At 39.8% G+C, this 22,202-nt stretch overlaps 2 protein-coding genes across 3 annotated transcripts in view; one reads left to right on the top strand and one right to left on the bottom strand.

Annotated features, from left to right (window-relative positions):
- Positions 1 to 2,802: 2,802 nt before the first annotated feature.
- Positions 2,803 to 5,367, bottom strand: LOC139202492 (synapse-associated protein 1-like). The gene is made up of 9 exons (XM_070831997.1): positions 5,073 to 5,367; positions 4,835 to 4,953; positions 4,668 to 4,734; positions 4,494 to 4,567; positions 4,260 to 4,399; positions 3,982 to 4,133; positions 3,374 to 3,432; positions 3,117 to 3,261; positions 2,803 to 3,031 (listed from the first exon to the last, which is right to left on the bottom strand). The coding sequence occupies exons 1-9, from the start codon at positions 5,269 to 5,271 to the stop codon at positions 2,904 to 2,906; spliced, it is 1,083 nt and encodes a 360-aa protein (XP_070688098.1). The 5' UTR covers positions 5,272 to 5,367; the 3' UTR covers positions 2,803 to 2,903.
- A 426-nt stretch (positions 5,368 to 5,793) lies between these two features.
- Positions 5,794 to 22,202, top strand: part of shroom2a (shroom family member 2a) — a 32,724-nt gene continuing 16,315 nt past the window's right edge. Inside the window, exons 1-3 of one of the 2 annotated variants that reach the window (XM_070832046.1) lie at positions 5,794 to 6,016; positions 7,964 to 8,162; positions 17,365 to 17,513. In XM_070832046.1, coding sequence (XP_070688147.1) covers positions 7,968 to 8,162; positions 17,365 to 17,513 — 344 coding nt within the window. In that variant the 5' untranslated portion in view covers positions 5,794 to 6,016; positions 7,964 to 7,967. Of the gene's footprint in view, positions 6,017 to 7,963; positions 8,163 to 9,912; positions 10,184 to 17,364; positions 17,514 to 22,202 lie in introns of those variants that run through there. The other variant, XM_070832047.1, reaches the window with a different exon arrangement.

Raw genomic sequence — 22,202 nt, 5'->3', positions numbered from 1 at the left:
CGCTTACACTTGTCTATTTCAGTGAACTTTGTAAAGTACTATGAGACACTCTGTTGTGATATTGGGCTATACAAAATAAATTGAATTGAATTGCCCCAAAGGACGATATTACAGCCACTGTGGCCCGTTTGTGGCTGCTGGCTGAAGCAATCTACGGGATCAATTCCAACACATTTGTACCTACCAATAATTTCAAAGCCAAAGTACGCAAAAATAGGGCACAGGTTTAAAAATACCTGAGTTTATCCCTTAAGACACAGGCTATTCTAAATTAAAGCTGCATTGATCAATTTTGGTCCACAAGGTGGCAGAAGAACTCCACAGCAGGCTAACAGACACACAGGCTTATGGACAGCATGCTAGCAAACAATTACCAGTTGAATATTGATAAATGCAACTTTAACTTTACATATTGTGTATGTCACAGAAATGTATTATGGAACAGGTGTGATTGGATTTAAGAATGAGAATGTTTTTGGAGATAAAGTGGGAGCATACTTTAACCCATGGTTTCCTTCTTTGGCTAGACGCTGTAGTGAACAGTGTTGATATTTAGTGACAGACTTCTGACCAGCGTGACGACTGAAAGCTGAGGCAGAGTTTACTGCCATTTCACAGTTTACCCCACGTTGGTAGTGATTTAATACAAAAACACCAAGACCCTCTGGCCTTCACAGCCACCTGTGACACACTGCACAGCATGAAAACTACCCATTTACTACTGTGACTGAAACGACTGTGCATAAAATAGCAATAGTGTCATAAAATTTAGTAGAATATTAAGATTTTGTTTTCTTTTCTTGTTATGAACTACCTAGTTTCCACTTGGTTGAAAAAAAGGAAAAACACAGACACAACAAATGCCTTTTGGACACAGGACTGTACAATTATCATGAAATGGCATTCTTTCTGTATTTTATTTTTATGTTGCACAGTATATACATTTTTAAGAAGCTGGTATTGTTGTTTAAACCAAAACTGTTTGAAATATATATTTTTGGAACTTTTTTTTAAGGTTTTTCATTGCATTTTCTTCTCTCTCTCTCTCTATATATATATATAACTTCAAACAAGTTTTTCCTGTGTAATTTATTCTGTGTGACATACTGTATCTCAGAAGTGTGACTGTGGCATTCTGTATTGTGATGTTGAGTACAGTAGTTACAGCATGAGTGCGACCCGTGTATTACATTACTGGACTTATGTTTACTTACAGAGGATGCATTGTGTAGGTTTACTTAGAGTGTCTGAAATGGAAAAAGGAGGAATGTTTTTCTGTCAGGTTCAGTAATAAAGAGTGCTCCAGAGCCAGAGAGGCTGTACTGTCAAAAACAGCTTGTTTCCTGTCATTCATCCTCCTCTGGTCACTCACAGCAGATGAGGAGTGAACTGCCCAGTCTTAGTGATGAAAAGAATAAATGGTCTCAAAGTGTTGCGACACATTGACTAAAATGGGTTTAGTCACTGTGGAAAGCTCAGTGTGCAGGAGAGTTTTTCAGAAAGCAGAGTTTTAAAAAGCTGCACTTTGGTTTCATATGTCTGATTCAGTGCGGTATTCAGTCACAACCCATATGGAAATTTGACAGAATCACATGCGTTAGTGTAAGAAAAAGTCAGCACAGTTTAGTTAGTAATAAATGTTGAGGTTTAATATAAAACACTACGCTGAAATGTGCACGTACAGTAAGTATAAACACAAAAGTCAATGGGTGTATTTTCCTGAATCATTGCTGGTGTAAAGTTTGTTTGGACAAAGCATTTGATCACAACAAAACATTTATGTTCAGTCATCCATTTTGTCATTTGGGTAAAAGGTCCATTACAGGCACGACATACACTGTGGATTACAAATATTAAAATAGGCTCATATTACACAGCAACCAACACAGCATCATTTCCATTTATAAAAAATAGTTGGCTCAGTTATGGGATACAGTTTGCTCAAAAATACACCGCACTGGTCACATGAAATAATCCTCGGACTTGGTTCAGGTTATTTCTGCGGCAGACAACGAGCATCAGTAAGGCGAGAGGGACCCATCAAAGCCTCGGGTCTATGATTTCATTCTTCATAGTGAAGCTTTGAGTTTAAACATCAGGGCTGCATTTGTATATTTATTATGCTACAATCTCGATATTTATTTTCATCAGGATGAACTTGAGATTATCATTATATTTTATGGTATTTTTTGCCTAAAATCTATCTTGAAAGTGAGGAGATGTATCTTTTGAGAGAAAACCCAGGACGTTCTTCCTCTGAAAAACAAACGGTCAAATTCTATTTACAAATGAACAATTCTACAGACTTTTTCACATTTTCTCGATAGAACAGAATCCCTGGTTTTGGTCTAGACTTTGGTCTGGTATGACCGGTACCTTATGGAGTCTGACCTTAGCTAATGCTTGCAAACATTAGACAGACATTGCTGAGTCAGTTTGCTGACTTTGTGACTCTTCCCGACTTGTGCTACTGTTATTAAGCTAAAGTAGCTTAACAGTATTTTTAGCATTGACCATTATCCTTTAATTGCCACTCGTTGGAGCAGTGGCCACCGCTCAGCAGAAGTTGCACAGTCTCCCTTCATTTCCAGACGTCAAGTATGAGGCAAATTTCCTCAGTATCACATTATAAACTTGAGATGCAGGACAATATCTCCTTTTCTTCTAACTACAGGAGGCAATGCTGAATATTTATTCATGAAAAACAAAACGATTCAGGCAAAGAAATAGCACAGTGAAGTCTTACTGATGTTCAGCTGTATTTCTCCTTCTGGATAGTTCTCGGAGGACCAGTATTGTAAGGAATGATTCCAGTGGGAGCATTAAATCTGTAGTCACGATCGGTTTCTGACCTTGAAGGTGTCCTTCGAACAGTTAAGGCAGGAGGAGCTTGTGTAAGTGCTCTAACTGTCCTCCTTTAGCATCTCTTCAATCTCCCTGTCCCAGTTGTCATCACGGTTGTCATTATCAGCCAACACGTCGTACTCCTGGAGTTCCTCCTGCAGCTCTCGCTCCCAGTCAGCAGTCTCCTCTGAAAAGCCCAATGCTGAATCACTCACTGAACTCTGGTGAACTTCGTCTATACGTGACAGCCCAGTTCAACAAGAAAAACTTACCCTGTTGTGTGTTTGGATGTCCCCTCTTGTCCAGAACCAGCTGTTCCATTTCTTTGCGTAGGTCGTCCTCATTTATCTTGCACGAGTCAAAAGCGTCGCTCACAAATTCAGAGACAGACGGGCTGGTGGAGATCTGCTCTTCATCCTTGTTGTGACAGAAACAGAAGGAGGTCAGACTCCAACTACAATCGTTTTAGTCCAATTACTGCTATGCATGAATCTTTTTTTTTTTTATTCTTTGAAAACAGGTGACTTACCTCACTTGACTTTGGTTTGGTGCTGCGAATGGCAGAGGGAGCTTTCCGCTTAACTGCATCTGCAGACATTCATTTTTGACATTATCTCTCAAGAGTATTAAAGGGAAACAATAAGGTGATATTCATACTTTCTCAACAAGAAGATAAATCAGGGCATCTACATGTAACAGCAATTTACATTTCAGGGCTTTTTAGAACTTTTTAATACCAATGTTTAATTAAATATAAGGCCAATTTTAGAATATCATCAAATCGTTGTACAAATACATACGCTGTCAGTTCAAAAGTACAAGTACGGCAGAGACATTCAAAGTCGACTGATAATAATTCATATGTAATTATTTAGTGCACACTATTTTTTTAAGTGCTGGTATTAGAATTGCTATTAAGCAGATTATGTCACGAAAACAAAAGGTAAAATACTGTTTATTGTAGTTAACTAATCAGTTTAATCAAAATATTCAGCAGAATCTCACCCTAACCCTCTAATAGTAACAATGATATCACTATTTTTGGTTTTTAAAAGTGAGTGAATATGAACTGAAATTCATTATTTATTTCTCTTTTGACAAGAACATTAAAATCAAACACAGGCATTATAGTTTCACCCTTTTGATGATGAGCCTCAGGACTGCTGCCAGTTTTCTCCACGTTTCTCAGCTCTGCAGCCTGTTGTGCTGCCAGAGCTGTGAGCTGAGCTGACTGTTTTATTAAGGACACACGGTAGAAGTAATTCTTCCAGAAGACTTCCTCTTTCACCCTAAAAATGAATGACATAGAGAAATAGGCGGTCATCATATTTCGGCTTTTAATAAACTCCCTCTTATGCAGGGGTGGACATGATAAAAACACAGGGTAAAGTACGTGACTGTCACAACACTCTCACTGTTTGGGGACCAGATGGAAGCGCATCTTCCGAAGGAGCTCATCTTCCTCCAACATCACCATGGCGACTGGATACATTTGCTCAAAGTCAAAGGGAAATTGCACCCCAGCAGGAGGATCTCGCATAAAATTTCTTTTGTCCTGTCAACAAACAAAGCAATAAACTGAAGTTGAATTTCTCTTGAAATTATAGTGATGCACACTATTGCTCTACATCAAAAGTGGCAATACTCACAGCTGAGAGAGCCAAAATCTGTTGCTGTATAGTGTCCTCTTCATTATAACCAACCCAAGGTGGCACAGCAGCACCTACAGCAGGAACAATACAGGCCTGTAGTTATAATATTATGTACTGGGACATCATGCAGATATACTGAATACAGAAGTTAACCCACTATACAGTACTTACTTGACTTTTTTGCTTTTTGCTCCTGGACAAACCGTTCTTGTTCTTTCTGGAAATCACCCAAAATGGTCTGAGGGAATAAAATACAAAAATATAACAGGCCAAACTTCGTTAGAAGAAAGAGGAAGGTGAAAACATCTAGTTTAAGACATACACCAAGGGACATGTACCTTATCAATCATCCCATTTATCTTCCCCTCCTCCACACTTTTCTTCAGGGTCTGTGCTGTCTCAACGAAGGACTCGGACAGTTTCTTTGAGGCACTGCTGGCAATATCATAAATGTAACCTGCAAAGAAGCGGGTACAGCAGGCATTAGGGAGGCCACACGGGCCCTACTGCTACAGCAAAGCGTTCAGCTGTCTGCTAGTACAACCACTGCAAGGTTTAATACTTTATCACACTTACCACTGAAGCCTTTGGCTTTTTGGAGAAGTTGAGGCGGCTGAGCATCTTCCTCACAAGCACTGGTCTGCTCAATGTCAGCACCAGCAGACGGTTTGTTTACGCCATGCTCCTCCTCATTAACATCAGGCTCTTCTTTAACCTCTTTAACTTGACTATTTTCGTTTTCTATGCCGAGCCAGCTTCCCCAATTCGATAACATGCTTTTATTATGTTATCAATAAACTCAAATTAAGTTCTTTAACTCGGTCTAAAAACCAATTACTCCGTTTAAAATGTCAGTTCTCTAATAGTTTGAAAAAAGTACAGCTGGTGACGTTCTCTAATCAACTACTTCCGCGAAGCTCTTAAATTTGTCCCTTAAGGCTACCAGGTCTAACCATACAGGTTGTCATGGAAACGTAGGCGCTAGGCACGAAGTTTTGAGTTGTTGCTATAAGTTAGCTTGGTTAGCTAAACAGCGATTTACTGCGATTAGCTGTCTCAGACCCTGCAGAAGTCAGCATTAAAGTCACCACTCGGTGGTTAGAGTGGGTTTATATCAGTAAGGATAAAGCAGAGCAAACACTTTTTAAAGGGAAATCTGGACGTACTCGCTAGCTGACGGTAGATGGCACGCTTGCGCCGCCTTTCCCTCCACTTGCTGTTATCCCTGTTGTCCATGGATGGAGCTAGGTTAGCTTAGCTCATTTAAACTCTGAGGAGTGTGTCAGTGTGTCGTCAATGAAGTAGGATACGGACTGAAGTGCTGCGTTTAAACCAGCGGAAACTGTCGGCACATTCACCGAACCCGTTCGCACGACTAGCGAATTAAAAAAAGGAGTTTCCTTTGAGGATAAGACGGTTACAAATGATGAAATATGTGTAACGTAGACCTGGGATATAGCTGCGTGCCTCCCCGACCAAGCTTTCGTGTTCACCGGTTTATCCAGAAGTTGCATTCCCAGGTAAGGTCAGCCGCCTAAGCATGGGTTTGGTAATAGTTTTGTGAAAGCTGTGTATCCCACGGAGTAGAGTAGTTCGTTTCATGATAATGTGCGTGTTTCACACGAACATTCAGTCATGAATGTATTTAATCAAGTGTGTTAAAGTCAGCTCAGTTTTTCTTATTTGTTTGTACAGGCGAAGATGGTTTCCATTGTGCTGCTCGACATTGTTATCGTGTTTAATTCTCTTACGCTTAAGAGCATTAAGTTTAAGTCAGCCTGTCTGGAGTATGACAACAGGTGTTTAGGCGGCGTTATGGATTTCTTAAATTGGTGACACACAGATTCATTTTTATACAACGGAGATTGAAGCAAAACAGCTTTCATGACAAGCGAAGTTACCAGATTCAACATCCACACACTCGTTTTCTCCTTAAGAGGGGGTCCTTTCAAATTAAGAGCACATGTAATGTCATGCTTAAACAGTTCAGCCATGTTAACCAGGGAAGCCTGAAATCTATGGAAAGGTTACATTAAAGATATAACACCTTAACCTTATTTAGCCTGAATCAAAACCACTGAAATACAGCAGAATTAATGAAATTAGAGGCATTTGTGTTGAAATCGTATTTAATAAGCACGATGAGGAATATTTGTAGAGTAAAGCATAGTCCTCTTCAAAAAAAAAAAAAGAAAGTGACCTCTATCCAAAAAATAGATAAACCCACCTTCTTTCCTAGAGGCTGACTGCCAAGAAGCTTATTTGAATGTTAACAGTAACTGAATGCATTGACATGCTCCTTTGGTATTTAGTTTATTGCCAAAATAAAGGTGCACTCGGTGATTTTGTCGCAATAGTGACCCCGTGTTGTATTATTTGCTGTTGGTGCTGCCATGTTTGAAAATGGACTTGCTGTATCACTTAGCACAGACATCCTCTGGTCACGTACCTCATGTCTTATAAGCATTTTTACATTTTAAACGTTATTGTCAGTGACACCATATAAAAGACAATTAGCTACTATTAAACCATCAAAGTTAGCAACAGCAGCCAGTGTAGCACACACATTAGTGTTTTAAGGTAAAATAGTTACTATCTCTGTGTTAATGAATGGTATTGGACTGATTAGCGGTTCAGAAGTGTTTTGCAATGTAAAACATTATGGTGATCGTGTTTTATTTCATGAATCAAACAGATGATACAGTAACCTATTATGAATCGCAATATTGGCTAATAATAATAGAGACAGTTTGTCCAAAGCAGAAACTACAACGTTTTTGATATAAGAAATGGATTGAACAAATACACACAACTAAACAGCACATAGTTCAAAACAAGGCCAGCTGTTAAAAAGTATAAAACAAACAAACAATGTGTTAAGAGAAAATAATTAACGGGTGGAAAGGGAATTCTACAATTTTAACATTTTATTATCTTTGAGTCTGAATCCTCCAGTGAATTATTCCTCAGGCAAATGCTCAGTTAGCTTTATTCAACAGTTGAGATTGGAGAGTACTCTGTAGTCTTTTCAGGTCACGCTCAGGTCCAGGAAGGCTTAAAAGATGAGCAGTACAACATGTGGCCAGACCGTGCTGAGCTGTGAAAGTGATCAGTAAAATCTTGATCTTGTCTAGAACTGACTGTCAACCAAAGTAACGGTTCTGAAGTGAGGGTAATATTGTCTCTGTTATCTCGTGCCAGTGAAGATCTAGTTTTGTCTTTCTGCTCTTATTTGAACAGTAGATTTCAGAGGGAGTTACAGTGGGGTGTCATCAGCATAGCACTGGAGCGGGACGTTTACAATACCTGACAGTATTTTATAAACAGTAGATTGGACCGAAACTGAGCCTTATTAAATGTAGTCCCATTTGGTCTACATTATTATATTTTAGGACAAATGCTTATTATTGTTTTGCATCTGGTAATTTTTTCAAGCTGTGTCTTTTGTTACTTCACTTTTATAACAGAACCATGGATGCTGAGGGATATCCACACTATACAGAGGCAGAGCGCCTTTGGCATGTGATGCAGAAATCAGACGTGGATCAGAGGAGCAGAGATGGTGACGGCTGGAAGCTGGTGGATGCATTTCTCTCTGGAGGGGCACCGTGGGGATTTACACTCAGAGGGGGACTGGAGCATCGAGAGCCTCTGCTTATCACCAAGGTAAATACCCCATTAGACTCTTTTTACGTCATAGACAGCTGAGCATTGAGGTGGCATGTGCAAGTTTGGCGGTTGGTGCGCAGGATTTTAGCTGAGAGTGAAAATGAATTTTTATTCACTTTTTTTAGTCTGTCAAAATCTTTTCTATTCCTGTAAATTGTTTGATTTAATTGTTTAAGTCAATATGTCATTGTTTCTAAAAATGTAGATTTTATGATGGCATTCCTTTCACTAAAGAGTTTCTGCAAAAATGTCATCCAAGCTGCTTCCAGTCTGCTTGGATTTAGATGTTTGGTCTAGCAGAATTCTCTCACCCCTCCCTAAGCACGACGATAAATAGGAGACTCAGGTCTTTTATGTAAGATGAACCAAATGACCATAAATGTGTTTGTAGTGTCAAAGCCATCAGCCGCACCTTTCCAGCACAGACACTGGAAGTCAGACAGCAGCTCCATGTGGTTGGTAGCTCTGACTACCAGCTCTACATCACTGTGTGCTACAGTGAGCAGTGGTCAGTTGATGTCCCCCGACCCTCCACATCACACACTATATAGCCTCACCTCCTGCGGTCTGTATTGCATTTTTGAAAGAACTTTCATGTGATCTTTATCATGATGGCACAGGTGATGCTTTCTGGCAAAGTTAGATGTCACTGTCACTGTCTCTGCGTGAGTGTTTGCACAATCAATTTTGTCAGTAATGCCCCAGACTAGTTAAAATTCTTACTTTTAGAGTAGTTGTCATCTAACAAAAAACCACCCGACTCAGAACTGCCGACATGTCAAGCATGTTGCTGTTAATTTTTCTTGACTGATAGCAGTGAATGCAATAGAATATAGTAGAGGAGAGGACACGAGACATATTTTCATATAGCGAACGCACAATATTCTGTTTTGTTGCTTTTAAACATACAGTGTTGGTTTTTCAGCTGGTCAGTTAGTTTGGTCTCGGCTAAACATAATAAAATATCTTAATTTTATAACTAGTGGAAGGATTAGGGTTATGATTTGAAAAGGCCATTAAATTTTGTACATACATTCATGGTCCCCAGAGGATGAAGTGACTTTGGAAATTACATGACTTTCCTCTGGCGCCACCAGCAAGTCAATGATTTCAGTGAAATAAGCTAATCCTTGCCAGCACACTAACATTTAGGAGCTACGATGGTAAACATCATAAACACTGTACCTGCTGAAACACCAGCATTTTAGCATCATTCTTCTGAGCATGTTATCATGCTGACGTTAACATTTAGCTGAAAGCACCGCTGTACAGCTGCCGCTGTACAGAGAGCCACTTGCATGGCTGGACAGAACATTAATGGTCTCCTTTCAAGTAGGATTTGTCCTGTATCATTCAAAACTTGTTGTGAGTTTTTTGTTTTTCAAAAAATATTCAACAGAGCATGCAATATTCTTGTATGTTGTAAAATAGTTTCTTTATTTGTTATTGCTTGTGGTATGAGCCACAATATGCATATGTGTGCCCATGAGAGGGAGGCTACCTAAACACAGTGCAGCCCAATCAGCTCTGATATCACACTGTAACCTCACTTCTCTGTTGACTGGGTAATGATTTACTACAAAAGACCTTGCTAGTAGATTTGACATGGTAAAATACCAGCAGCTGTTGGTCTGGAGCTGTGACCTTGCTGGATTTTTGTTCCTTCTTTCTGTATTGACCCAAAAGGCGTCCAAAGTCCACCTCAGATGGACGAAACTCAGGATTTCAGGCAGCATATTGGCTTAGAGCGATACAGTTAGGATCAGCTTCACCCCATTACCGTAGGTTTTACAAGCATGTCATTCAAATGACTAGAATTCTGAGCATTTTAAGTCTTTAAGCTGTAAGATTAAATGGCGCGGTCACATTGCTGAATTGTGTGCGGTGAACCATTGCCCAGTTGGACTGCGATTCATCGGTTTGATATTGACAGCGTTTTTGTTTTGTTAATATTTTGCCCCCGAATGCCACGTCCTTACTCCAAGGACCAACGAAAGCAAGCCTGTTTGGATCTTTTGGTGAGCTGATAATTCCATAGAACTTTTTGAGAAGACTTTACTCAATTTACTCAACTTTTTATAATCACTATATAATCACAACCCAGAGTCTTCCTGGCTGGCACAAAGAAATAAAGCAAATTGGTCATGGACTAGGCTTAACTCATGTTTGTCAAGCTGTCTTGAAATGCGCCAGAGTTTAGTTTGCTGTCACTTAGGCTACGGTGTGTGTTATTAGATCCCACCTGGACCTTGGCTTTCTCATGTTTTTGTACTGGGTTAAATTTCAGTTGGAGGGTAGCCTGTGGTACCAGGAGCAGGACAGGAATGTTGGAGCTTTGTTTGATTTTCTAAATGTAGTGAATTATCTGTGACAGCCTGAAGCCCGCTGGAATGGCGTGATGGGATAAGTGAAGTCAGGATTAGTGATTTGTGCTCTTTTGGAGTGGATCTCAGATTATCGCTACTGATTTACAAAGGAATGCTGTTAAATTATTTGTCTTAACTAGATAAAGATGCAAGACAGTCTACTATTTCCCTTACAGAATAACAACCTTACATTATAACCTGTAAAAATTTATACAAACCTGTCTGATGACATAAATATGCTGCAGACATAGTATGCATTTAAGCATCCATGTTCTACCTGATATTTTTTGTACATAGATAGATGTATAGATGGTGATTTCAGCTGAAGCTTCTCCCTTTCTGATTATTTTTACATCTCTTTCGTTTTTAGTATGAGTTGTGAGCATTGAGTACTCTGTTTGGATTTGGCAGGTATGTCTTGATTATATGTATTAACCTGAAGAACACACGGTGTTATAGAGGACCCAAAGTAATGACTTTGTTGGCTGTTTTCTCAGTTATCTGCATTCTCTCCAAATAATAAAATGAAAGATAATAAAGAAGGGTCCGCAGCTTGATGAGAGGTTTAGAGTGTTTCTTAAAAAATCCTGGACCTAATTAAAATTCTTAACATTCCACTCATAGCTCAGGTTATGCTCAAGGTCTTCATGGACTTAAAGTCCTTAGTCTCAGTAAACTTATTTAATCCAGTTTTACACAACACAGCTGGGCATGCACTACATACATATGTTTCCTCTGCCAAGATCAAATTCTATATAGGAGAAAATATTGTTTGCACCTAAAGAACCAGTACCAGACACACTGCAAAAATGTCTCTGTTCTGGCACGCTGTGATAAATCACCTGCAGGTAAACAGGTTTTACCAATTATTGAATCCTTTGTGACAACATTGTGGGCTTGATTTGGCTGTTTTGTGGTTGCTCAAATCTGAAGCCAAGGTGATTCACAGAGAACAGGATTATGGCTCATAGGAGGAAAATAGTTAAACTTCAGATAGTTTGTGATTTGTGGAAGTCAGGATTTGGGATGTAGGCATATGGAATGCTGGAATGATTATTGATTAGGCAGAGGAGGACTGGGTCACCGTGTGCACTGTGATGTAAATGCCAAGTATTTACATAAGATATAAAACACAGTTGTTATAAATGTACCTTAGCCTTATCTTAATGTTAGGCATTGTGGTGCCTTGATATGCCAAAACCTTTTAGACTTGAATTGTTTTCAGACTTTAAATGGAATTTGGACTACTACTGCACTTTTCTTCCTAATCCCCTTTTAACTTGGAGGGGGGAAGCCAAGGCTAAGCTTCTCAAATGTTACATGCTTTCTAAACATAAGCAGCGAGAACAAGTACTAGTACAAGAACTTTGCTTATATGAAATACAAGTCTAACATAAGCAAAATCAGCTAAATGCTAACTTTAGCTAACTTTAGCTAACAGCAATAACGTGAATGTTTAGCAGGTACAATGTTTACGGGTTACAGTGGGTGTTCGCTGTCTTAGTTTAACATGTAAGCACACTAATATTTGATAACTAGCTATAAATGCAAAGTACAGCTGCGGCTTATGGGAAAGTCAGTAGCTTTGCAGTTATTTGATGATTAACGCACAACATTGGCGTTTCCTTAACTTTTCATGTAGCAAAATTTTAATTCGTCCAAAGTCCAGTTCATCCTGAGGGGAGCACGAATGTCTGTCCCAAATGTCATACAACAGTTGTAAAGACATTTGAGTCATAACCACAAATGCTTGTATTTTTCCGCCTGGACCACAGTGACATTGCAATGTAACACTAGCGAGGCAAAAAAAATGTAGTTTGATTTAATTTCACCTCTTGGAATGATGCTTCAATTCCATAGATGCCAGTAACAGTGAGCTATGTGGTAGTTATTATGACATTACTTACTGTCACTGTTGCAAGTGGCCAAATGTAGTGATTTACTTAAAAAAGTTCAACAAAAGAACAGATGTCTGAACTAAAAAAAAACAAACCAAAGGTCAAATGCGGGTGAGTTTGTTTTTGGGGTTGCTGGTGTCATGTCAGACACCAATTTACATTGTCAGTGCTGTGTGCAGGCTGTGCCTAAAACCATAAAAGAGGTCTGAGTTCAGGGCCCTGTCAGCACGCTGCACAGGACATCTGTCAGCAGAAAAGATACATTCCTTACCCTCATCACCACCACATCCTTCCTTCATGTCTCTCATAGAGACACAAGGCTATTTTTGAGGATACTCGGGCATGCAGGATGGCTGGAGGTTGACTGATTGTAGCCTGGAGGAAGATGGTAAACAAAGGACATAGTACGGCTGATTGGGCTGCCGTGGTGAAAAATGTTTGGGAAAGCAGTGTTGATGTTGTGTGAACACTGCTTTTATTTGCCCTTATGTTTTATCTTATGCTGCTTGTTGGCACAGTTTGTTGTTTGCATTCTCAAAATATCCTCTTATTGTGAAGCCACACTTCCTATGCGGTTATTTTGAATAAAAGAACTAAACTATTGTGTTCCTAGGCTGTCACACAGATGTCCTGGCAATTAGCTTATTTTGAAGACATCATTTGTTTGTATGTGCAACATGTAAACAATTTCTAGAAAACAACTAGTACTATACTGTCATCAGACAATCACTCTTCAGGTTGACCATTGTTGACTTTATTAGGATCAGATAAATGTGACTAAAACATGTTTTTCATCAGTTTTACATTCTCTCCTTATTCGTTATAGTTGACAATTCACCTTCACTTAGTCTGAACTACTTACAGTGGGGCAAAAAAGTATTTAGTCAGCCACCAATTGTGCAAGTTCTCCCACTTAAAAAGATGAGAGAGGCCTGTAATTTTCATCATAGGTACACTTCAACTATCAGAGACAGAATGGGGGGAAAGAATCCAGGAAATTACTTTGTAGGATTTTTAATTAATTAATTGGTAAATTCCTCGGTAAAATAAGTATTTGGTCACCTACAAACAAGCAAGATTTCTGGCTCTCACAGACCTGTAACTTCTTCTTTAAGAGGCTCCTCTGTCCTCCACTCGTTACCTGTATTAATGGCACCTGTTTGAACTTGTTATCAGTATAAAAGACACCTGTCCACAACCTCAAACAGTCACACTCCAAACTCCACTATGGCCAAGACCAAAGAGCTGCCAAAGGACACCAGAAACAAAATTGTAGACCTGCACCAGGCTGGGAAGACTGAATCTGCAATAGGTAAGCAGCTTGGTGTGAAGAAATCAACTGTGGGAGCAATTATTAGAAAATGGAAGACATACAAGACCACTGATAATCTCCCTCGATCTGGGGCTCCACGCAAGATCTCCCCCCGTGGGGTCAAAATGATCACAAGAAAGGTGAGCAAAAATCCCAGAATCACACGGGGGGACCTAGTGAATGACCTGCAGAGAGCTGGGACAAAAGTAACAAAGGCTACCATCAGTAACACACTACGCCGCCAGGGACTCAAATCCTGCAGTGCCAGATGTGTCCCCCTGCTTAAACCAGTACATGTCCAGGCCCGTCTGAAGTTTGCTAGAGAGCATTTGGATGATCCAGAAGAGGATTGGGAGAATGTCATATGGTCAGGTGAAACCAAAATAGAACTTTTTGGTAAAAACTCAACTTGTCATGTTTGGAGGAGAAAGATTGTTGAGTTGCATCCAAAGAACACCATACCTACTGTGAAGCATGGGGGTGGAAACATCATGCTTTGGGGCTGTTTATCTGCAAAGGGACCAGGAAGACTGATCCGTGTAAAGGAAAGAATGAATGGGGCCATGTATCATGAGATTTTGAGTGAAAACCTCCTTCCATCAGCAAGGGCATTGAAGATGAAACGTGGCTGGGTCTTTCAGCATGACAATGATCCCAAACACACCGCCCGGGCAACGAAGGAGTGGCTTCGTAAGAAGCATTTCAAGGTCCTGGAGTGGCCTAGCCAGTCTCCAGATCTCAACCCCATAGAAAATCTTTGGAGGGAGTTGAAAGTCTGTGTTGCCCAGCGACAGCCCCAAAACATCACTGCTCTAGAGGAGATCTGCATGGAGGAATGGGCCAAAATGCCAGCAACAGTGTGTGAAAACCTTGTGAAGACTTACAGAAAACGTTTGACCTCTGTCATTGCCAACAAAGGGTATATAACAAAGTATTGAGATGAACTTTTGTTATTGACCAAATACTTATTTTCCACCATAATTTGCAAATAAATTCTTTAAAAATCAGACAATGTGATTTTCTGGATTTTTTTTTTTTTTCTTTCTCATTTTGTCTCTCATAGTTGAAGTGTACCTATGATGAAAATTACAGGCCTCTCTCATCTTTTTAAGTGGGAGAACTTGCACAATTGGTGGCTGACTAAATACTTTTTTGCCCCACTGTACATGATCCTCTTTTTCTGTTGGCCTTCAGTCTGGTCTTGTCCCAAACACAATATGTTTTGGATTTTGCAACTGTCTGAAGTGAAAAGCTTTGAAACATCATCAGAGATTTTAAATGTTTGTTTGCAGTCAAAAACTTCAAATCTTCCCACAATGCTCATAGAATAGGTCTGGTAATATTCAGTGGCAAAAAAATCATGAAAAAAACAATTAATGAATCCTACTAACTTTTAAACTTGTTTGTGTTGCCAAACCTTACTATGTCTTTCCTCTGTTAAAATCAGTGAGCCACACTGTTACACTGGTTATATGTTCCCTCATTACTATAAGCATGGGCACTGTAGTGTATTTTAAGTCAATCCCACAAAGACTAAAACACCTCGTGCATGTTATTGTTTGTAAAAAACATACATTTTAGGACATTACTAAATCTTTCTTTTTAGTTAAACTATATATTGTGGCCCCTTTTCTAATTTTAAATGACCCATTATTTTACCCTTTAGAAAGATTACCAGCTAACCTAAATGCTATGTCTGTTTGATGCTTGTGGAGTTAAATGTATTCAGACTAGCGTTACCTTTTGAGAATGGTTTTCCAGTTACAGTGAAACAGGGGTGTTTTGTGTCCATTTTAAGCCTTGTAACCAACTGTAAATGCATCAGTCAGTGATTCACTTTCTCTACAAAATACACTACCATATCAGGACCAGATCAGGACGAGAGCCAGCCATCATAAAAATCCTCAGTCCGCCCTGCCTTAACCCAACTTTAAAATTAGTATTATAGAAAAATGAAAAGGGGTTTTGATTGGAGCTATCTGGCCTCTGTTTTTTGAGCTGAGGATAAGGCCATATAAGACGTAATGGTCTGTAAATGTACACATACCTCTGTAGCTGAGTCATACAGCCCCCTCTCACAGGTTGTGTGGAGAACTGATAATCAGCTGCAGAGCTTGGCTTTTGTGTGTTAATGTGCCAACTGCCAAGCAAGCTCTCGCTGCTTTTCTTTTCCACATTAGGCTGAGCTGTCTTGCTGACTTTTATCTGACTTTCAGTGTCAGTGTGAGGACAGCACCGACCTTAACACTCAGTATATCTGACACATCAGACGTCTTCACTGCAGCAGTGCTTCTGTTCTGATTTTTGGTGGGTCTCCTCCAGAGACACACCAACCCTAGCAGTGGCTAACTTCAGTGCACTGTGCTCTGTTCACTGTACTTCCCTTTGACAAGATGTGTTATTCCAGGTGTCTGCCCTCAAACAAACACAATACGCTTTGTTTTTACATCATGCCACTGACTTGGACAGCAGCCTTTTGAAGTATTTTTATAGTCTTTGATCCATGTCTTTGGAAACTGGCCTACCCTGCTGTTAACTTTGGTAAACACTGTGTTTCTTATGTCATTGTCACCCTATAAAATATATTAAGAAGAAAGACTGGTGGCTTTTTAGTGCGTTTATCTCACATATCCCTGAAGCATGTTTTCTTCTTCAACTGCCATGAAGACTGAATTCATAATTGTGAGTCATAGTTTCTAACATTGATTCATACTAGAAAAAATTTAGCTGTCAGATGCAAATTTCGCATTTAACGACTAGCACACAAATAATGTGCTGAGGGTGAGTGGAGGGTTATATCTTTTCAATATACAGTGGGTCTGAAGATGCTTTTTGATAGACAATGACAAAACACGACACCGTGCCCAAACACTACAGCTTCTTTTTCTTGTCTCCTCTACACACATCAAGGAAATTAATTCTTGTGAATGGGTAGAAACAAGATAAGAATTAGGTTTGAAACAAAGTAGAAATGTTACGACTTACCTGGAGAAACTGCACGACAATAGGCTTTAAAACCCACAGTTAATATCAGGGTTTTGCTTATCACAGGTTTTAAAGTACTGAGATGCAGTAAATAGCACCAAGATTAGGTCGTATGAGGTTACTTAATCTCACTGTGGTGAGAAACCTCGTGGACATAACTCATGTTTTAGTTCTCTATGCTCTGGCGGCCATTCTGATAAACATATGCATATAACCAAATATTTGCATTAAAGGCACAATTCGCCATTGTTTTTGTCAGCATCAGTTCTACTCCTACTGTCACGCTAGCATCCACGTTCCAGTGGCAGAGGTTCATAAAGGCATTTTGATGTTCTCTAGTTTCCTCACCTATCCTAAGTCATGTTCCTGTCTTATTAATTCAGACACAAAGACAGTGCTGCTGTTTTTGGACTTGGTATGAAGAAAGGACTGCACTGCCAGCTAACAGCTGTGAATAAAAAGTTGGTGTTGGTAACAAACTAGAATTTGCCTAAATGTATGCAGCGTACAAATGATTGATTTTCTTGATCTCTCTAATTAGCTAGATTGCCGGCAGTTGGCTTTCCGAAACATTGTGTTATCTCTGTAAAATGGTGCGTTTAGTCCTCAGGTTTCCATCTGCTGTGTTTATGTTCCAGGTTGAGGAGGGCAGCAAGGCAGCAGCTGTGAGTCTCCAGGTGGGAGACGAGCTTGTCAACATCAACGAGATTCCCCTGAGTGGCTACAGACAGGAGGCAATCTGCCTAGTGAAAGGCTCCCACAAGACCCTCAGTCTGGTGGTGAGAAGGTAGGTAACCAATCCCCGGTCCCCTCCCAAGCCCTCTCCTCCTACATCTGCCGCTGTCACAAGTGCACCACCCCCTCAACCTAACAGGTCACCATGGCAACGTTTCCAACAAACCAAGGTGATGGAGGAGTGGGGTCAGAGGATCCTGGCCATTGCCGTTATCTGTGTGCATGGTGTGTCTGCAGACGAGCCTGTACTTTCTGAGGTTTCAAAGCTGTCACTGTTGAGTTCCTGGCAGCTGGATGGTCCTGTTTTGCCAGGTTACACTGGGTTGCAGTCAGCAGAAGAGAGGCTGCAGGTGACATCATTCACTCTGTTAGAGCCCCTGCAGTGGGTGTAGGAAGGACAGACAAGGGAAAGTTCTCATGTAAATGATAAGACATTTCTAGTGTTGCACCACACATCTCACTCTTTCTCCCTGACCAAAGAACAAACTTTTAATGAACAGCAAGCACACAGTAGATGGTTACATTCACTCAGTACTCGTGACTTATTGACTCCTAGGTATTGTTTGGTATTCATATCTGGTTTAAGCAATGAATCATTTGTAAACTGAGTCCTGGAGGCCGTCTTACAAATGGCCTCGTCTGTGAAACACTGCTCCCATTGTTTCTCTTTGCAGTCCGCATTTGTTTCTGTATTGTATCATATCATAACGTAATCCCTGAACAAATCCTACCGTACAAGGAAGTCCACTCACCATTTATCTCTTCACAAGGACGTGGCTGTGAGTCTCACTCATTGTGTTTTATTCTCAATAGGCATGTCTATTATAGGATCTGGAAACAAGAGTTCTTTACTGTCTATAACAGTTTGTGTCTGTATGATTACTTACGCTACTGTCAACTTAAAGGCCCTGACAACATACCTTCTCAAACAGCTTCTTACTATTAGTGAAGGAGTCCTACATAAACACACAGTTTTCTACCAAAGTTAGAACAGTTTGTTTTGCTACATGAGAGATTTCAACATGTGTCATTTTTTTCTTACTCACACTTGTTCGCACTCACAAGTGTCCGGTGGTCAGATGCGAAAACATGACGCCACATACATCTATGCACCAATCAGGATATAGCAAACATTTGAATCAAAATCTGATGCGAGCTGTATGATTGTTTGCTCATGGCGCCACAGCTACTGTCAATCAAATTTGATCAATTCACACCCACAGGCCTGTTTAAGCAGATTAGTGAACTAGAGTGTGAAACTCTAAATGATATTTAAGGATGTATTATATAAGGATTCTGATTATTTTCCTACTTAGCACTGGTAATTCACGTTATAGAAGATTGCTTAGGACTTGAAACTTTAACACTATGAATTGTCATTATTAGGTTAAAGTCCCATTGAAAGTGTCATTGGAGCGTCTTTAGCTTCTGTAATGTGAGTGAAATAGAATATGTGATGGAGTATAGTTATGCTAAGAGGCATTGGATTGCTCAGACATGTGCATGTTACATGTTAATACGTTGCAATAGATTAATAAAGAGTAATGAAAGTATAGAGGACTGTTTGCCGCTCCTCCATCGCCGGTGGTGTCAGATCATCAGCGGGGAAAGACAGATAAATACATAAATTAGACCTCAGCCGCATTCTTTGAGTTTTTGCCAACACACACACACCTCCTACAATGATATCACTCTGCTAGCCACTACAAGTTAACATCAAGCAAAGTTTTATATGATGAACAGTGTTGGCTGGTCGCCCAAATCCTATTCAATTGGATGCATTCATGTATATACACAGACGTTAATCCCTTTTTGTAGTAGCAGTTCTACTCTAATATGGCTACCAGTACACCAACAGACACGTCTCTTTGTCAAAAAAACTTGGTATTCAAGTCTCTTTTCCATCTGCAGAAAAGGCCCACTGGTATGTAAATAAATAGGATACAATAACTAGGATATACACTCAGCTGCCAGTTTATTAGGCACGCCTAGCCAAACAAATGCATCAGTCCTGTAATAAATTCTACTTTCATGAAGGTTTTAATGTTCAGCTTTTGTTAAAATGGTGTTGATTTTGTTCTGTGGTAATTTTGGAGCTTGTAGTTTGTGGACTTCAGTAATATTGGTGCTGCTTGTGGGTCCAGCAAGTATGGCAGCAGAAGTGTCTCTATTTTCCCATGATTTGTGGCAGCGACATGTAATTTTCCTTTTGGAATGGGGAGAGCAGGAAGTAGATACTGGGTAGATTTAACTGCAGAGGAGCAGGAGGCATAACTAAAGGATCTGGGTGTTGTCATTTCAGTATGTTTGTAATTGTAAATGGAGGAAGACATTTCCTCACAAGGACAAGTCTTATTGTTCATATTGTGTTTTACACAGGCTTTTAATCCCATGGGACTCTTCCTTCCTTCTGCTCGTCTATGCTGAAGAATTTAGTCTCGAATAACATCTCCAGTCAGTCTTTACCAAGACCACAATAACACGTCTGTGTCCGATTTAAAATAGTTAATTACAGAACCTCAAAGCTTCAACTGCAGTCTCATTTCTTATTCTTTTTATCCAACTTCAGTCTCCATGTTGTGTGGAAAGCTGGTGTTGTGGTTTGAAAATGTTTAACAGTGTAGCTTTCCACATTGCCACCTGTGCCCTAATGTTTGACTGCAGCTTAATCTGTGCCTGAGCATGTAATGTGTCAGCGGTGAAACACCTTTCTTTTTATCTCGGGGATAATGTTGGATAGTTGAACGAGGATCAGGAAGCTGTCAGAACCTGCTCCGGCCTACAGGTGTGGTCTCTTTACAGACAGCACAAGGGAGGAGCTTCATTTATTTTGCATGCAGTGACTAATGTGAGATTGATGGTGCAAAGTCACTTTGGTGAAGGGAAGGAGAGAGGCTTGTCACACGTCACACAAAGAAAAGATAGGTGTGGTTATCTGTGGGAAAGCATCTTGTCCTCTTTGACATGCCTCGACAAAACTACTCAACTGCCTCAACTTCGGTCTGCCTTCTGAGGAAATCTTTAAAGTTCTGCAGATATTTTTACTTTTTAAACAACATTGAAAACATCTGCACATGAAAGACAAACCCAGGGTGTGAGCTCTAGTTAGATTACCCGTTTTATGCTAAAATTGTTTAACACTTGCCAACACTAAATACTGCATACACTCAAACACTATAATTGTCCCACATCGACACATTGCATTTTCATGAATTCCAGCTCACAATTGTTATGCTTTGTCTACGGTAAAATTCAAAAGTTATAATTTAATCTAATTCTAAATCTGGCAAAGTTTAAGTTGAATTCTTGTTAGAAATATGTCACTAAACTGTATGTGGACAGCACTTGTCTTGAAAGCAACTTCACAGAGATCAAGAGAACAAGCTGCACGGACTATACTCTGGTACTTTTTGACCAGTGCAGAAGGCAGAGGCATAGATCATTTGAAGCACCAGAAACTCTCCCATGTGGCCTTGGAAGCTTGGATGTTCCAGAGCTGTAGTCTTTTTCTATGAGCTTTCAAGGTTAGGGCAGATAGGATTTTATTTAGAATCAGGACCCCCGCGGTCTGGCTTGCCTTCTTTTCTCCTTCGCTTGAAGCGTTTGCTGTACACGCAACCAACAGTGAATCATTAAGCTTTACCACGTGAAGATGTTTGTTGTGGCATTTGGTTTCCCCCTTCTGGCATTGTTACAGAAGTACCACAGTCACTAACACGCTTCATTATAGTGCACAGGAAGAGATGCTGTCTAATGTAGCAGAATGTGACTGAATCTGTGAGTCTCCCTTTTACTTTTTGCAGCATCAAAAATGCTGTTTCCAATATCGTAATACATCTATGTGGCTATTTTCCATGAGTTAGACCTGCACAGAGGTTTGGTGCACAATCCAATTATACCTGGAAAAGCTTATCGGCCTAACTTACAGTGTAAGCATTCAGTAGGGGTTGCAGTGCAGTGGCTTACATTTACCGGTCTTTGTTTTTCTAAATAAGCCTGTGTGGTATGCTTGGAATGCTGTGCACCGAATAGTTGTCATAAGCAGATTTCTTAAAATTGTTTGGGACTCGGCTGAGGAAATCATTGTTCAGAGATTTCACTGGAGCCCTCTGTTAACTTTCCAAGGTGAGTTGACAGGGAGTCACTGAAGTGGATATCACTTGTTTAACAGGAAGAACTTCAGTCATATCTTTTTCTTTTAAATTATGAACCCATTAAACCAGTCAAATCAGGAAGAATACACATGCTGTCGTGGGTTGAGATGACAATCTGACATGAAGCAATGTTAGTTCTTAACAAATTTTGTGAGGTTTGTGAATGTAAAAATTGTCAGATGGTGTTTTTTGGAAAAACACAAATGTTTTGCCTATATTTATTGTTAAATTAGGTTATAACTACCAGTTTAGTGTTCAATGTATTGTAAAATCTTGACTGTATTTTATAGTGTTAGTCTCTCATATTCAGTGGCAATTATTCTTGAGACATATTCTATCACATACCAGCTATTAGGAATGTTTATGGGAAGATCACCCTCAGGGGACTACAATCCCAGCATGTCATGGCTAGCATTACATAAACAGTAAAAACATTTTCTCATGCCTTATAACAGTTTTGACTGTTGAATGCATGTTTGTTTGCATTGTTGTATGTGACATGTATATGGATTGTTTGTGGCTGGTTAATCATTGCAGTACACAGTATGTCATTATAAGGGTCTACCACTAATCCTCGCACTATTTGC

This window comes from Pempheris klunzingeri, chromosome 6 (genome assembly GCF_042242105.1).
Source record: "Pempheris klunzingeri isolate RE-2024b chromosome 6, fPemKlu1.hap1, whole genome shotgun sequence".
In the NCBI taxonomy this organism is placed as follows: domain Eukaryota; kingdom Metazoa; phylum Chordata; class Actinopteri; order Acropomatiformes; family Pempheridae; genus Pempheris; species Pempheris klunzingeri.
The sequence above is the reverse complement of the archived record's forward strand: the minus strand, read 5'-3'. Positions and strand labels throughout refer to the sequence as shown.

Bases quoted from the DNA above. Each gene is read 5' to 3' on its own strand.
- LOC139202492 (XM_070831997.1), bottom strand. From the start codon at position 5,271: ATGTTATCGAATTGGGGAAGCTGGCTCGGCATAGAAAACGAAAATAGT. The intron at 4,134-4,259 runs GTGAGAGTGTTG...ATTCATTTTTAG, and splicing joins TTCCATCTGGTCCCCAAACA to GGTGAAAGAGGAAGTCTTCT. The intron at 3,433-3,981 runs GTGAAACTATAA...GAATGTCTGCAG, and splicing joins TGAGGCTCATCATCAAAAGG to ATGCAGTTAAGCGGAAAGCT.